Source organism: Aethalodelphis obliquidens, unplaced genomic scaffold (genome assembly GCF_003676395.1).
Source record: "Aethalodelphis obliquidens isolate GAN/ISIS:26980383/991018 unplaced genomic scaffold, ASM367639v1 scaffold103, whole genome shotgun sequence".
Taxonomy (NCBI): Eukaryota; Metazoa; Chordata; class Mammalia; order Artiodactyla; family Delphinidae; genus Aethalodelphis; species Aethalodelphis obliquidens.
The window spans coordinates 241,715-258,158 of record NW_020838047.1 but is presented as its reverse complement, the minus strand read 5'-3'; the positions used below and the strand labels follow the sequence as shown (position 1 = coordinate 258,158).

Below are 16,444 nucleotides of genomic sequence, written 5' to 3'. Positions count from 1 at the left end.
AAAAAAAAAAAAAAAATCTTCCAACAAACAAAAGCCCAGGACCAAATGGCTTCACAGGCGACTTCTTTCAAACATTTAAAGAGCTAACACCTATCCTTCTCAAACTCTTCCAAAATATAGCAGAGGGAGGAACACTCCCAAACTCATTCTACGAGGCCACCATCACCCTGATACCAAAACAAGACAAGGATGTCACAAAGAAAGAAAACTAAAGGTCAATATCACTGATGAACATAGATGCAAAAATCCTCAACAAAATACTAGCAAACAGAACCCAACAGCACATTAAAATGATCATACACCATGATCAAGTGGGGTTTATACCAGGAATGCAAGGATTCTTCAATATACGCAAATCAATCAATGTGATACACCATATTAACAAACTGAAGGAGAAAAAACCACATGATCATCTCAATAGATGCAGAAAAAGCTTTTGACAAAATTCAACACCCATTTATGATAAAAACTCTCCAGAAAGTAGGCATAGAGGGAACTTTCCTCAACATAATAAAGGCCATATATGACAAACCCACAGCCAACATCATTCTCAGTGGTGAAAAACTGAAACCATTTCCTCTAAAATCAGGAACAAGACAAGGATGCCCACTCTCACCACTATTATTCAACATAGTTTTGGAAGTTTTAGCCACAGCAAGCAGAGAAGAAAAAGAAATAAAAAGAATCCAAATTGGAAAAGAAGAAGTAAAGCTGTCACTGTTTGCAGATGACATGATACTATACATAGAGAATCCTAAAGATGCTACCAAAAAACTACCAGAGCTAATCAATGAATTTGGTAAAGTAGCAGGATAAAAAGTTAATGCACAGAAATCTCTTGCATTCCTATGCGCTAATGATAAAAAACTTGAAAGAGAAATTAAAGAAACACTCCAATTTACACTCCTAGGAATAAACCAACCTAAGGAGACAAAAGACCTGTATGCAGAAAGCTATAAGACACTGATGAAAGAAATTAAAGATGATACAAACAGATGGAGAGATATACCATGTTCTTGGATTGGAAGAATCAACATTGTGAAAGTGACTACACTACCCAAAGCAATCTACAGATTCAATGCAATCCCTATCAAACTACCAATGGCATTTTTCACAGAACTAGAACAAAAAATTTCACAACGTTTATGGAAATACAAAAGACCCTGAATAGCCAAAGCAATCTTGAGAACGAAAAACGGAGCTGGAGGAATCAGGCTCCCTGACTTCAGACTATACTACAAAGCTACAATAATCAAGACAGTATGGTACTGGCACAAAAACAGAAATATAGATCAATGGACCAGGATAGAAAGCCCAGAGATAAACCTATGCACATATGACACCTTATCTTTGACAAAGGAGGCAAGAATATACAATGGAGAAAAGACAGCGTCTTCAATAAGTGGTGCTGGGAAAACTGGACAGCTACATGTAAAGGAATGAAATTAGAACACTTCCTAACACCATACACAAAAATAAACTCAAGATGGGTTAGAGACCTAAATGTAAGGCCAGACACTATACAACTCTTAGAGGAAAACATAGGAAGAACACTGTTTGACATAAATCACAGCAAGATCCTTTTTGACCCACCTCCTAGAGGAATGGAAATAAAAACAAAAATAAACAAATGGGACCTAATGAAACTTAAAGCTTTTGCACAGCAAAGGAAACCATAAACAAGACCAAAAGACAACCCTCAGAATGGGAGAAAATATTTGCAAATGAAGCAACTGACAAAGGATTAATCTCCAAATATACAAGCAGCTCATGCAGCTCAATATCAAATAAACAAACAACCCAATCCAAAAATGGGCTGAAGACCTAAATAGACATTTCTCCAAAGAAGATATACAGATTGCCAACAAACACATGAAAGTATGTTCAACATCATAATCCTTAGAGAAATGCAAATCAAAACTATAATGAGGTATCACCTCACACCAGTGAGAATGGCCATCATCAAAAAATCTCCAAACAATAAATGCTGAAGAGGGTGTGGAGAAAAGGGAACCCTCTTGCACTGTTGGTGGGCATGTAAATTGATACAGCCACTATGGAGAACAGTAGGGAGGTTCTTTAAAAAACTAAAAATAGAACTACCATATGACCCAGCAATCCCACTACTGGGCATATACCCTGAGAACACCATAATTCAAAAAGACATGTACCACAATGTTCATTGCAGCTCTATTTACAATAGCCAGGACATGGAAGCAACCTAAGTGTCCATCGACAGATGACTGGATAAAGAAGACATGGCACATATATACAATGGAATATTACTCAGCCATGAAAAGAAATGAAATTGAGTTGTTTGTAGTGAGATGGATGGACCTAGCGTGTGTCATATAGAGTGAAGTAAGTCAGAAAGAGAAAAACAAATATCGTATGCTAACACATATATATGGAATCTAAAAAAAAAAAAGGCTCTGAAGAACCTTGGGGCAAGACAGGAATAAAGATGGAGACATAGAGAATGGACATGAGGACGTGGGGAGGGGGAAGGGTAAGCTGGGACAAAGTGAGAGAGAGGCATGGACATATATACACTACCAAACGTAAAATAGATAGCTAATGGGAAGCAGCCACATAGCACAGGGAGATCAGCTCGGTGCTTTGTGTCCACCTAGAGGGGTGGGATGGGGAGGGTGGGAGGGAGGTATAAGAGGAAGGGGATATGGGGATATACGTATGCATATAGCCGATTCACTTTGCTATACAGCAGAAACTAATACAACATTGTAAAGCAAGTATACTCCAATAAAGATATTAAAAAAAATTAGTTCCAGAAATTGAACAAATGTTATCAAAATAAAGAGATAAGTTGACAAAAAAATAAACAACCCCCCCATGTACAGTCGATACATGAAGTTATACAATATATTCAGAGATTTTCTATCCAAAATGGAAGTTCTAAATGTAAATGGATCGTGAAATTTGCTTGATAACAGATACAGAAAATATGGAAAAGTCCCCAACTTGATAAAACACGGGGACGCGTGCACTTTGTGGAATGCATAATGTCAAAGAAATGTCCCTTCTACATAAACTACACCTTTTGAGTTGTTAGGTAGCAGTCCTGTCCTTATGGTTGGTTCTCAAGATTGCCTTAGGGATGGCTCCAATCATTTCTCAAAGCTTGTGAAGAAATTTATACATTCGCCACAAATAATTTTACTGTATTTAATTAAAATACATTCCAGCTGCTGTTTGTAGGGAGCTTAGCACATGGGCAGTCAAGGGAGAGATCGGGCCACGATGTGGGTTTGGAACCCTTGCTCTCAGATTCCAGGACAGCGAAGCTAACGGTGTGTTACTTCACCAAAACTCTTCTGTCCTGTTGAGTCCAACACAGTTTTCATGGGATTCCTGGGCTAGATGCCAGGACACAGCTGAATAAGATCTCTGACCCTCAAGGAGTTTGGTCTACACTGTGAAACAGTACCAGGTCCATTCAAATCTCTTTTGGCTTTTAGAGCAAACATCTGCCGTGCGTGGTCTCCTAATTCAGTCCATGCGGAACTAGAGATGCAATCAGTGATTTCTCTCCCTGTCATGTTCACTCAGTCTTATTTGCCAACATCTATTTTGTTTTATGATCTGATTCAAAAAAATTCCTATTTCCTAAGTTGTCCATACCTGGGCAAAAGTGCTGGGGTGCATCGTTGAAACTTGTATGTGTAAAACAATTCTCTCGATCAAGGGCTTTGGACCAGTTATAAACCCTATTCGCAACCTGCACAAAGAGAGAAAAGGCACAGTACCAACCCTGCATTAACAATTAATACCTTGTTAGTGATTTCATGGGGAAGAAAGTTGTGACCTGGGGACAAACACACTTAGTTAACACATTCTAATAAAACTACTTATTTAAAATACACATTTAAACTTAATTGTACACTTAAAATAGACCACGTATTTCTAAATGTGCTCTTTCGTATATGTAACCAAAAACCTGACCAGTCCCCCTACAGCTATAAATTTAATGGCCAACTATCTTTGACCACTGGGGACAGATTGGGAGAAAAGCCTGGTATTAATAGATAAAATCAAACGGGAATACAGGTATCTTAAATGAGAACTGTTAGCTGAGGTGCAGCCTCTGTCACCTTTAGATGCAGCCTGCAGGCACAGCCAGGGCCTTACCCAGAGGACAGGACTTTGGAAAAAGAGTCAGCTCGGATGACACGCCCATCAACGTCCATGGAGAGAAAAGTCGGTGCCCAGGGCTTGAAATGGAAGAAAAATACTGTTGGTTCGGGAAGTCTGTTAGAGCCCGTATCCCTACTTTGTGCAGAGACTGGGGAGGAATGGATTTGGAGAACAGTAGGACAAACATCCTTTTCCTTGTCTTCATCTCAGCCCTTTGAAATGGAGTAAGAACCAGAGATGCACGTTCTTCTATTCGTATCTGCCGATCTTCACGGCTTTTCTGCCAAATACACACACACGTCCTCGCACTTGCTCACGCTGCCACTCCCGTGAGTTTAGAGGAACCTCACACAGGACCTCCTCGTCCCAAGGCTTGAGATCCAGGATGAACAGATTTCGAGGAAGGATTCAAGAAAAACTAGTTTGGAAAAGACCAAAACGTAGAGGGCCGTCAGCATTCAGGACTGTTTAGGAAGAGAATGCTGAGCCTTAGACCAACTAGAAACAAAACAAAGGTGCAAGGGAAGACGAGCAGAGTAGTCGGTCTGCAATGCTGAAACTTCCATATTTACTTCAAACGTAAATGCCAACAAGAAAGGGGGCCATGGTCGTGTTGAAGGTGCGCGGTAGGCAGACATGGTATTCAGGCAAACTAGATAAAAAGCCAAGAGTTCTGTTTCTTCTCCGTAGATATAGAGTGGGGACTGAGTGCATGTGTTTGTTCTGTGCAGCCCTGAGAGCAAATACAGTGTTGGATTTTGCGGAATTGGACATTGGGAGTCTGTACCACTACTGCTGTCTCCTGGGAAACCGTGCTCGTGGACAGTGGTGTACATATATAGTGGGAAAGGATCTGAAAGCCCATGATTCTGCAGGAAAGTCCCCGACCCTAAGTGACAGGGATGGCGAGTGGGCAGCATGATGCTAGGCACGCCCCTCCTGTGCCCACCACCGCCTCATGACCGAGCGCGGCCGTCCTGCTCCTTCCGCCTGGACACGCCTCCCAAGTCCTCCGCCCGTCAGCCACCCCCGAGAGACTGAGGTTGACATCCAAGGAGACACCCACTCCATAACCCTGGCACGATGTCTAAGGAGCCACGACCTGGATTTGGAGTCCAGACGACCCTCACCCTTGACTCACTCGACCCTCCACGTGCCTGGCACAGAGAGCCAGCCGCTATTCTAAAGGAAAGGAATTTCTGGAAAGAGCAGTAATACCAGAGATGAAAATACTCGGCAGCCCGGCTAAACTCACATCAGCAGAGTAACCTACAGCCACTTGTCTACTGATTGTGGGCTGAGTTGACACTGCACTTACCTTGTTGAACTGCATAAAATAGTAAGGATCGTCTTCTATGATGAGGAAGTCGTATTTTCTTGCGAGCTAAAAAAGGTTAAAGAAGCATGTTTATTTCTTCAGAGCGCTCGAAGATGAAAATCACTTGGAATCATAGTTCTTTGTACTCATTCATTCATTCATCCAAGAAGCTACTGAGGACTCCGTGTCCTAGGAGGACAGGAGCCAGCCCTAAAAGCTCTGTCCTCAGGGAACTTACGATCTGGTGGGAAAGACAGAAGGAACGTGAGCCAGTGGATAGTGAACAGAGGGTCAGGAGGGAGGTTTAGAGGGCTGGGCAGAAGGTTAAAGAGGGTGGATGTCTGAGAGAGAGAGAGTGACATGGAAGCTCCAGGAGAGCTCAGGCCGGCAGGAAGGACCAGGCGTGCAGATGACAGGGCAGAAGATTTTAGACTGAGGGACCAGGAGCAAAGGCCCTGGGGGTGAGAAAATACTTGGCATGTTTAAGGGATAGACGTTTATAGAAGGCATAGGTGTGTCAGGGACAGAAGGAAGGCTCTGTAGCTGCAACAAGAAGGATGTGAGAGGCCTGAGAACCGAGGCCCAGGTCGCATAACTGTGCGTGGCAGGTGAAGGACTCTGATCTTGTTTTAAGTGCAGGGAAGCAGCTGGAGGAGGGGTTGTAGATCTACACTTGAGCAGGAAGGACGCCACGAGCCGGGGGCGGGAGCTGTGAGGAGCGGGGCAGTCACGGGGTCCGGGAGGGCGGGCGGGCGGCCAAGGAGACGGTGGGTTTGGATAACGTTGGTGGTGGGAGCCACGGGATGCATTGGAGGTGGGGGTGAGGGGAAGACAGAAGGAAGAGAGGGGAGGAAGAGGTGAGTTTAACACTACACCAACAGTAACGTCTCTTTCAACCAAAATATCAATTAAAGGGAAAGGAAAACCTCATAGCAAGAGCGTAATAGTTTCTTGAGTTTAAATTTATGGGGACCCTTTTATTAAAAATCATCTTCCTTGGGCTTCCCTGGTAGCGAATGGTTGAGAGTCCGCCTGCCGATGCAGGGGACACGGGTTCGTGTCCCGGTCCGGGAAGATCCCACATGCCACAGAGCGGCTGGGCCCATGAGCCATGGCCGCTGGGCCTGCGCGTCCGGAGCCTGTGCTCCGCAACGGGAGAGGCCACAACAGTGAGAGGCCCGCGTAACGCAAAAAATAAAATAAAATAAAAAAATCATCTTCCTTGAGAGCAAGAGGCTAATCAGAGAAGGAACTTGAGAGCACTCTTCTAAAGGGTCAGAACAAAACAAGAACACAGCCACATAGCACATTCTTTGAAAATACCTCATAAATTTCCTTCTTGCGGTTAGTTGTTAATGAGTTCCCGGCAGGGTTGTTGCCATTTGGGACAGTATAAAGAAATTTGGGGGTGTTTTTCTCGGGGTTCTTTGAATCTTCTGGTTTCCATTTGGAAAGTATTTCTCTGAGGGAGTCTGGAATAATCCCGTGCTCATCACTGGAAATGTTAATAATGTTGCAGCCCAGTGGTTGCACCTGTGGAGGACAGGAGAAAAGAAAACCCAAGACTCAGACATGATACCAAATATCATAGTCACTGGTTCTTACAGTAACGAAAATGTTACCATTTATACCCTTAAACACAAACCTGCACTCAGCCCTACACCCAAGGGCTGAGGTGGTATTTTCTGATTCCACTGTTGCCCCGGTTAAGCTTCCATTATGGTTCAAAAATATTCCCTGTCAATTCCTAGAGGAAGGGTAGACATCCCTGCTCATATATGTCAGGCTTGGCCAGGGGTCTGGCTTTGGTCAATAAATTGCGTGCAGAAGTGATGGGTGTTCCTTCCAAGCAGAAGCTTTAAATCCCAGCTTGGGTCTCTCGTTCCCTGTTCCCTCTGCTCTAAGACTGGCAGCGGTCCAGATGAGGCTGCTTCTGTCACTCTGGGGCCTGGGATGAAGATGGCATGGCACAGAGCTTGGTGGCCTGACCGTGGACACAGCGTGTGAGAGAAAGACAGGACTTTGCAGCCATAGGCCAGCGAGATAAGGGGTCAGCTATTCCACAGCATAACCCAGCCTCTTCTGACTGTATCATCTTTATAATTATGGTTGGGACTGCTTCATAAAAGAGGAGTTTATTAAGGAATTTTTTTACAAAGTAAATTCATCACATACAGCATCTGTGATGCTAATACATAAAATAGTTATAAGCAGAGGTGATATTCAAAATATTGGACAGGTGGTGTAGCACGGGCACTTCAGGTGCATTCTGTAGGCCCCATGCCAGGTCAGCATTAGCTCTGTACCATGGGGGGTTCAGGGTGGTCTTAGGAGAGGAGCCAGGGAGCATAGTGGCAGTGGCTCATCAAGGCATGTGGAAGTGTTTCAATACTGTACCAACTGCAGAGGCTGAAGTTGAAAGTAGTGGCCTTGCTTATAGACATAGTTTTATAAAAGTCTTGTGTTTTTATGTTTTATGTTCATAAAGAAAAAATTGGGACTTATTAAAAACAAGCAAAGGAAACCATCAACAAAATGAAAAGACAACCTACAGACTGGGAGAAAATGTTTGCCAACAGTGCAACTGACAAGTGATTAATTTCCAAAGTATACAAACAGCTCATACAGCTCAATATCAAAAAACAAAAAAAAAACAACCCCATCAAAAAATGGACAGAAGACTGAAGTAGACATTTCTCCAAAGAAGACATACAGATGGCCAACAGGCACATGACAAGATGTTCAACATCCCTAATTATTAGAGAAATGCAAATGAAAACTACAATGAGGTACCACCTCAAATGAGTCAGAATGCCCATCATCAGAAAGTCTACAAATAATAAATGCTGGAGAGGGTGTGGAGGAAAGGGCCTCTGACATTGTTGGTGGGAATGTAAATTGGTGTAGCCACTATGGAGAACAGACAGTATGGAGGTTCTTAAAAGACCAGAAGTGGAGTTACCATATGATTCAGTGATCCCACTCCTGGGCATATATATGGAGAAAAGTACAATTCAAAAAGATACATGCACCCTAATGTTCATAGCAGCACTATTGACAATAGTTAAGACATGGAAGCAACTTAAAATGTCCATCAACAGATGAATGGATAAAGAAAATATGGTCCATATATACAATGGAATATTACTCAGACATAAAAAAGAATGAAATAATGCCATTTGCAGCAACATGGATGGACCTAGAGATTATCATACTAAGTGAGGTAACTCAGACAAAGACAAACATCATATGATAGCACTTATATGTGGAGTCTAAGACAAGGATACAAATGAACTTATTTACAAAACAAACAGACTCACAGACATAGAAAACAAACTTACGGTTACTAAAGGGGAAAGGTGGGGAGGGATAAATTAGGAGTTTGGGATTAACATGTACACACTACAATATATAAAATAAATAAACAGCACGTTCCTACTGTATAGCACAGGGAAGTGTATACTCAATATCCTGTAATAACCTATCATGGAAAAGAATGTGAAAAAGAACAGATATATATATATATATCTGAATCACTTTGCTGTATACCTGAAACTAACATGACATTGTAAGTAAACTATATTTCAATAAAAATTAAGAAAAAAAACCCCAATAATTGAGTGAAGTTCTCAGAAAAAAATTTTTCAAAGAATATGCAAACACTCATATTAGTCATCAAACGTAGACTTATGCACTAAGTGAGAATAATCCAGACCCTACTTGTGGCAAATTTAAAAGGCCTTAGACTTTAAAAACACATGTACATGAATAAAGCAAGTTCATCTTGGGCCACGAGATAAACACCCAAGACCGTCGGCGTATTCCCTCACAGCGTGGCACTGGTTTCTGTTTGGGCATGTGAAAACGTGTGTTAATCGTGCTATTTACATAGATACAAGTTTCACATTTACAGGCATCGCGTAATCTTACATCTTTGGAGTTCAGGAAAATAAAGCATAATTAGTATCCAATGATTAAGGCCATTATTTTACTTTAGTTTTTAAAATTGTGGTAAAATATATATAACAAAAAATCTGCCATTTTAACGTGTGGGATTCAGTGGCATTAATTACGTTCATAATGTGTGCATCTCTCACTATCAATTTCCAAAACCTTTTCATCACTCTAAACAGAAACCCTGTAGTCATTAAGCAACAACTCCCCATTTCCCCCTCCCCCAGGCCCTGGTAACCTCTCATCAACTTCCTGTCTCTATGAATTTGCCTATTTTTGGTATTTAGTACAAGTGGAATCATACAATATTTGTCCTTTTGTGTCTGGCTTCTTTCTTTGAGCCCCTGCAGTGATGGGCAGTGCTTTACTCCTCAGAGAGCTGGGAAGGCTGATGGTTAGACAGTTGTTACATTGAGTTGAAATTGTTTCCTGTAGTTTCTACCCTTTGGTTCAAGTTCTGTGAACCTGAGGACATGCACAGACAAACCTAACTCCTCTGTCACGTGGCTAGCTTTAATGTATCTGAGGACAATTCTCATGCCCCCGTGGAGTCTTCTCTCTCTGCGGAAAAGAGCATAGTTCCTAAAACAATTCAACCTATGGTATTATTTCCATTTCTTTGTTCACTCTGGTCGCTTTTCTCCGACTGTGCTCCAACCTGTATTCACATCGACCCAAAAGTATTGTGCCCCCGACAGTGGTGTGTTCTGACCAGGGCACAGCAGAGCAGGCATGTGGTCATATAGATGGTAGTGAAAACATGTCTTTGTCAATTAAGTCACATTTCAGGTGGAATATTAACAAATCTGGACATGATTTTGCACAACCCAATTTTAGCATCTCTGCATTTAGACCTTGTAAGGAGAAATGTATAAAGCAGAGGGTACATTTCACATATTTTGCATATATTAATGATTCTCCTGTTTAAGAAGAAAGATGCTATTTTATGTTTCAGTGGACAGAGAGTTCTCAAGGTGCAGTGGTTTCTTATTTGTTAGAAGAAAAGAGAGTTGCCTTTTGTAGACATGTGTACTCACAGCATGAATTGTTCCTGAATAAATAGGTTCATTTACGAGGATATTATCTCCAGGATTAACGATCATCTCAAATACCTAACAAAAGAAGCATAGGTTAACTTCGTTAGTCTGTTTTCCATTCTTAGAAAACACCTCCCCCCCCCTTTTTTTTTTTTTAGTTTGGGCTCACTAGGATTCTAGAGAAGGAGTTGGCAAGTTTTCTGTAACTTGCCAGATGGGATGTGAGCCCTGGTGTCTCCATTGCCACTACTCATCTCTGCCTCTATGGTGAGAAAGCTGTAGACAATACGTCAGCCGATGGTGTGGCTGAGTTCCAATAAAACTCTATTTACAGAATCAGACAAGGGCTGGCTTGGCTCTCAAGCCACAGTTTGCAAACCTCCGTTCTGGGTTTAAAAAATATATATATATACACATAACTGGTTTGGCTCCTAAAATTCATGTATTCCTTCTTTGAATAATTTAAAAATCTTTGCTATAAGCCAGGACCTATGGAGACAAACTGATGAGTATAGTGGGATGGTTTTTATCCTCGTGGAGGTGCTAGTTCATTGAAAGCTAGATTCTAATCAAATAACTACTCAGATAAATGCATATGTAAAATCGGTGATAAGCGCTATTACGTATAGATGCCAAGGCTCTACGTGCTCATTGTAGGAGGACTTGGGCACTCAGGGAACTTAGAGCATTCAGGGAGGACTTCCCTGAGGAAGTGACGAGTAGGAGGAGGGGTGACAATACGTACACAGTTTGAGAAACTGAAAGAATCTGAACTGAAAGAACTGAGAATTTTCACTGTGAGAAACACAGTTTGAGAAACTGAAAGAATTGAGAAACTGAAAGAATGGCTTGAGGTGGAGTGTGAAGAGGAGAGTGGAAGGACTCAGAGGGAAGTGGGCAGAGAGCATCCCAGGGAGGCCTTTGGGCCAAGTGAGCCCAGGGAGAATTTTAAGTAGAGGGCGGGACCGGGGAGTCAGGTGACCAGACAGGCATTTGAGAAAGTCATTCTGGCTGCAAACTCAAAGTATCAAAAAGGAATGAGAGTACAGGTGGAGTCTGGGAAGTTTTTAGGCTCATTTGGGAGGTATTTGCTGCAGTCCTTGGGAAAGGTAAGGGTGGTCTGGATGGGTTGATGATGGTGGGGCTGGAGAGAACTGAGCGGCATTTAGGAAATCAGAACCAGCAGACCTAACGGTGGACTGAGGGGGCACGAGGAAGGAGAGGTGTCAGGAGGGACCCCTGGATTCTGGCTGTGCAGGTGGGGAGGTGGTGGGAGGAGTGCCACTGACTGAAAAACACCCCCAACGCTGTCTGTTCTGAGGGAGAAGCTGATGAGTGTGTTTTGGTGTGAGGGGCCTTTGAAACAGCCTGGGATGGATCAGGTGGATTGGTGGACGCGTGGATGTGCAGGGAGCCTGGAGTTAATGGCATGGACGTGATCGCCCAGGTGTGATGCCCAGGGAAGGTGTGTGTGTGTGAAGGGGAAAGAGGTTTGGGGGCCCAGCCTCACGGGGCTCCCATACATAAGGGACACTGCAAGTGGGGCAGGGCAAGAGGAAGGGGAGCATTCCAGAAAGGAGGGGGGCTCAGCAAGGGTAAAGGAGACTCAGAGGTCAGGGAGGACAAGGCCCACAAGTCTCGGGCGATCTTGAGGACAGTATGATGCCTCGGGACATCAGTAGAGCCACACAAGAGATTTTTCCAGCCTAAGTCAGAGGAGTCCATTCTGACTAAATCTTACACGAGTCAGAGAATAATCCTTTCCCAGCCTGTGACATTTCACAGTCCCCAGGTCAAGCCTCTCCTCCCTATATCATTTTAACAACCTAGATCTCTTGACACACAGCACGGCCATTATCCACTGAGACAGAAGATGTGACATCTTTTTCCAATTTGGACTAGGATGTTCGATTTACTTTTCCTTATGGGCTTTTGGCCTTTTATGACAAACAGTATCTTCCTCTGACAAGTTCATTGGTTCAGGATTTACAGGACATCCTAGGACCAAACAGATCACTGAGGCGGCTTGTGTATCATCTGTGGATCAGATGAAAACCTCATCACATTCACTTCCCATGTCATTAGGGGACATGAGAAAGTCATATATCCTAAATGAGGAGGGAGGGCTGTTCATTATCTGAGACACGGACACCTAAACTAATATCCATCCTGGGGAACAAAGTGGGAGAAATAGTAAACCGGATTCCCAGGAGGCCTCTGGAACAAGCATGGCTATAAGCCAGTGAGTTACTGATGCATTTGGCCATCTATGCTCTGTTCCTCTTTGATATGACTGATGTTGCAAGAGACAAAGAAGAAACTTTCTTGTGCATCTTTCTGGGAAAAAAAAAAAAGGTACCTAAGCAAAGAAATTCACTGAAGTCCTTTTTTTTCCCTACTTGTCTGGGGCATCACAAATATTTCTCTTCAACAATAAAACTGAAACAGCAGCTAATCCTTTTGTTTTTCCTAATTAAGTCCAAATAGAGGGAGGAAAATTGTAGTCTTATTACTTTAATACATTATTATGTAATAATAATTTAATGGAATTCATGAAAACTAACCAGCTTTCACATTTACATAAAAAAGAAGAGCAAGAAAGCTACTCTGCTTTGAGATAAACAAGAGTCGTACTTTCATCTAGGTGTGAGGACTGAATGTAGAGCCTCCTTATCCAGGACTAATTATTCATGAAAAAGAAAAGAAACAAATAGATGAAACTGAGAACCATATATGCAGTCTCTTTATCTGGAGACCCCCCAGTGGTGGTTACCTCTGTGGAGTTCCTGGAACCCAGGAGAGAGGCAGAGAGAGAGAGAGAGAGACAGAGAGAAGGAGAGAGAGAAAGTAACCCAGAGGAGAAGTCAGCCACAGACACAGACATATACGTAGACCTGGAGAAGCACAGCCAAGAGGGAGTCAGGGTACAAGGGGCAGCCGGCATGGACGATGACACCAGCAGACACACACAGGAATGATGTTTCATCTCAGGAGTATCAGGATACACCCTCAAAGAATTTAAAAGTCATGCGTTGAAATGTCATAACCACAAACATAACTGAAATGTAGCCTGAATCTCTGAGTCAGATGAAAGTAAGCAGCGCTCACTAAGCTGCAGGTAGGGGTTGAGTTCTCCCTGAATGGGAATCTTGTCCTAATGACTCAGAGCTCCGGGTCATTGATGGTGGGATCTCTGTTTAAGAGAAATCAGGTTGGTGAATGTCTTTAAGTTCCACTTATGATTCTAGGTGAAGACAAGGAAGCCTTCATAACCCACAGAACATGATGCTCTGTGGCTAAGGGAGAGATGGCTGTATGGGTGAACGTAGTATTGGATTCTTCCCGCGGGTGCCTTTCCTTCCAGTCTTACCTTACAGAGACCTTCTTGGCTGCCACAGGTGACACACACGTCCATTTGTCCTTGGCTGGGTGGATAATGGATGGTGGGAGGATTATGCAATTTTACTTGTAACTGTTTTAGCCAGGATAACAGCTCTGGGAGGCTAAAGCATAAAATGCACGTAAAAATTGACAGCAGTGAAAGTCATAATAATAGGAGACAGGAACTAGATGGTGGCTTTATAGCAGGCACTTCAAAGGTCCTCAAATGCTTTTTGCCAATAGTAATACCTTTACTTTAAAGACAAGGCAACAGACTTAGAGACTAAGAAATCCACATAAGTTAATCAGTTGGTGATTAAAAGAGCTGAGATTTGAATCTACAGCTTTCTCATTCCAAAGCCTGTACTTCTTCTTTTACATTAGAGCTCTCACTGCGTAATTCATTTTTTGTTTCCCTTAGGGAGATTTCTGTAGGATACCTAGAAGTGCAGGTTCAGTAAGTTCTTTGCATCATGGAAAGAAAAGCTTCTGTATACATTATATACAGTACAATTTTTATGCACCCAACATGCATTATTCTTCAATCACAGAGCAAACAGGCTTTAATAAAGTATAATTCATAGACACTCTGCAAGTTACCCTTTATCACTGGAAGAAGACCAGCTGAGGAAAGCCTTAGAATGTGTTCCAGTTGCCTTTATGAAATTAAACACATCTGAACTGAGGGCAACATGCTTACATAGCTGCCTGTTTAGAAAGGGAACATAATCATTAAAAAAATTCCCTAGGACCTAAACTGGCTGCTTCCTGGGTCATCCTTTTCCTCCTTTCTCCTACCCTGCTTCTTCACCTAGCTATATTCTCTCTCTCTCTTTTATTCCAGTCTCAGCTCAAATGGTACCTACTTTCAAAAGCCTTCTCTCCCTCTCCTAGTCGTGTAAGGTTGAGAAGCAGTCCCTGGCATCTTAGGCATTCAGTATCATTGCTGCAATTATTTTTTCATCTAAAGCTCTTCCCCAAACCTTCCTCACTGCTGAATACCCAGTTAAAAAACGCACACGTCACTCTATCAGCGGGCTGTAGAATATTGCTCATGAAAATGAACCAACAAGGTTACATTATCTACTGATCAGTACCCAGCACTCTGAGAATACTGTAGTGCTCTCTTCATTATGTTTTCATCAAATTGGATGGTCTCTCCGTTGTCTGTGGTGATAACCGCAGTCTTGAAAGGGAACGTGTTGGGGTTTGGTGCTCCAGTCGCCAGGGAGAGGACAGATTTCGATGACTTGCCCAATATCTCAGCTACAACAAATAAGGAGGAGAAGAAGAAACACTTTCAGTGAAGACCTTCCTAAACAGAGATGGTTCAGCATGCTGCGTTAAAGTCAGTAAAACTTTAAAGTGTAACGATTTCTAGTGATAGAATGCTAGTCCGAAAGAAACACAGAAGATGCCTTTTTTGTGGGCCGACCTCACCGGTGGAGGAACTAAGGAATAGACACGTGCATCTAAGAAGGCGGAGTGATCAGGCAGACAAGCCAAGGGTCACAGTAAGAGAAGACGGGCTTCCACTCGGCCCGTCCGTGCCCGGCTCCGCGCGCACCCCTCTCTCTCCGGCGAACCCGCCCTCCCCATTCCGCACGCGCCCGCACGCTGAGCCGAACCCCGACTCCTGTGCCCGGAAGAGCCCTCTGGAGCCTAAGCAGGACGTGTCCACAGCGGCCTGCCCTCTCTCTACTGCTGATGGCCCACACTCGTGCCCGTTCCAGCGCGCCTTCTGTGCCAGGTCTGCGCAGAGCCGGGCTCAGGCCGCCCGGAGCAGCTCTGCGGGGACCGCCCCCTCCAGTGGGAGAGCAGGGCCCGCACTCACTCATGACTCGAATGGCAGAAGGCTTTCTGGCCGCGCTCACAGCCGTGATGAACCGTGTGTAATTCATTCTCGGATTCCAAGCGGCAAGCCCCGCCTTATGTGGTTGAAGCCTGGGAAAACCAAGGATCCGCGTCAATCCTGCCCCCTAATCCCTGCCCTGGAAAGGCCACCTCTGCTGTCCCCCGCGTGTGGTCTGGCGCGCGGAGCTAGGAGAGGCCGCCGAAGGCCCGGCTATTGGCTGCGCGAGAGCCTGGTTAGGATCCGGCCTGGTGCGTAGCAGGACTGGCAAAGTCCACTGGCAGGTTAGGAGCGTGCCCCTCCCGCCCTGCGCGACGCGGCCTATGGCCACCGGCCTCCCCTCCGGCGGGTTTCCAGCCCTGTGACCACGCCTCCAAGGCCCTTCAGCACACCCACTGGCCTCGGCCCTCCTGGCCGATCCCCACCCCCGGCCTGGCATCCAGCGCGTCCCCGCCCCCAGCAGCGCCTCACGGCGCGCCCCGCCCTCCATGCCTGCAGACTGGTCTCCGCCCCAGGCCTCGGTTCCGCCTGGAGACCTGGCCACGAGCCTCCAACCTGGCCATCCGTCTTGGCACAGGAGGTGCGGGGAGGCTGGCCGCCTGCCTGAACCAGGGCCTGAGGCAATTCAAAACCCGGTCTGACTCCTGACCCTGCAGCTGGAGTCGCCGCAGGAAAGCGTCGGGTTGGCCGGGGCGCCGGCGGGGATCTCCCTGAGGCGCTGGTGGAGGCGCCTGAGTCCTCTGTGCC

The 16,444-nt window shown here is 44.4% G+C and overlaps 1 protein-coding gene across 1 annotated transcript in view; it reads right to left on the bottom strand.

Annotated features, from left to right (window-relative positions):
• AADAT (aminoadipate aminotransferase) overlaps window positions 1-16,131 on the bottom strand; it is a gene marked incomplete at its 3' end in the record, with an annotated part of 30,286 nt that extends 14,155 nt beyond the window's left edge. The window contains exons 1-8 of the mRNA XM_027096516.1: window positions 15,680-16,131; window positions 14,943-15,111; window positions 13,835-13,967; window positions 10,465-10,539; window positions 6,797-7,006; window positions 5,474-5,539; window positions 4,150-4,232; window positions 3,643-3,739 (exon numbers count right to left, since the gene is read on the bottom strand). Coding sequence (XP_026952317.1) covers window positions 3,643-3,739; window positions 4,150-4,232; window positions 5,474-5,539; window positions 6,797-7,006; window positions 10,465-10,539; window positions 13,835-13,967; window positions 14,943-15,111; window positions 15,680-15,746 — 900 coding nt within the window. The remainder of the gene's footprint in view (window positions 1-3,642; window positions 3,740-4,149; window positions 4,233-5,473; window positions 5,540-6,796; window positions 7,007-10,464; window positions 10,540-13,834; window positions 13,968-14,942; window positions 15,112-15,679) is intronic.
• Window positions 16,132-16,444: the final 313 nt, after the last annotated feature.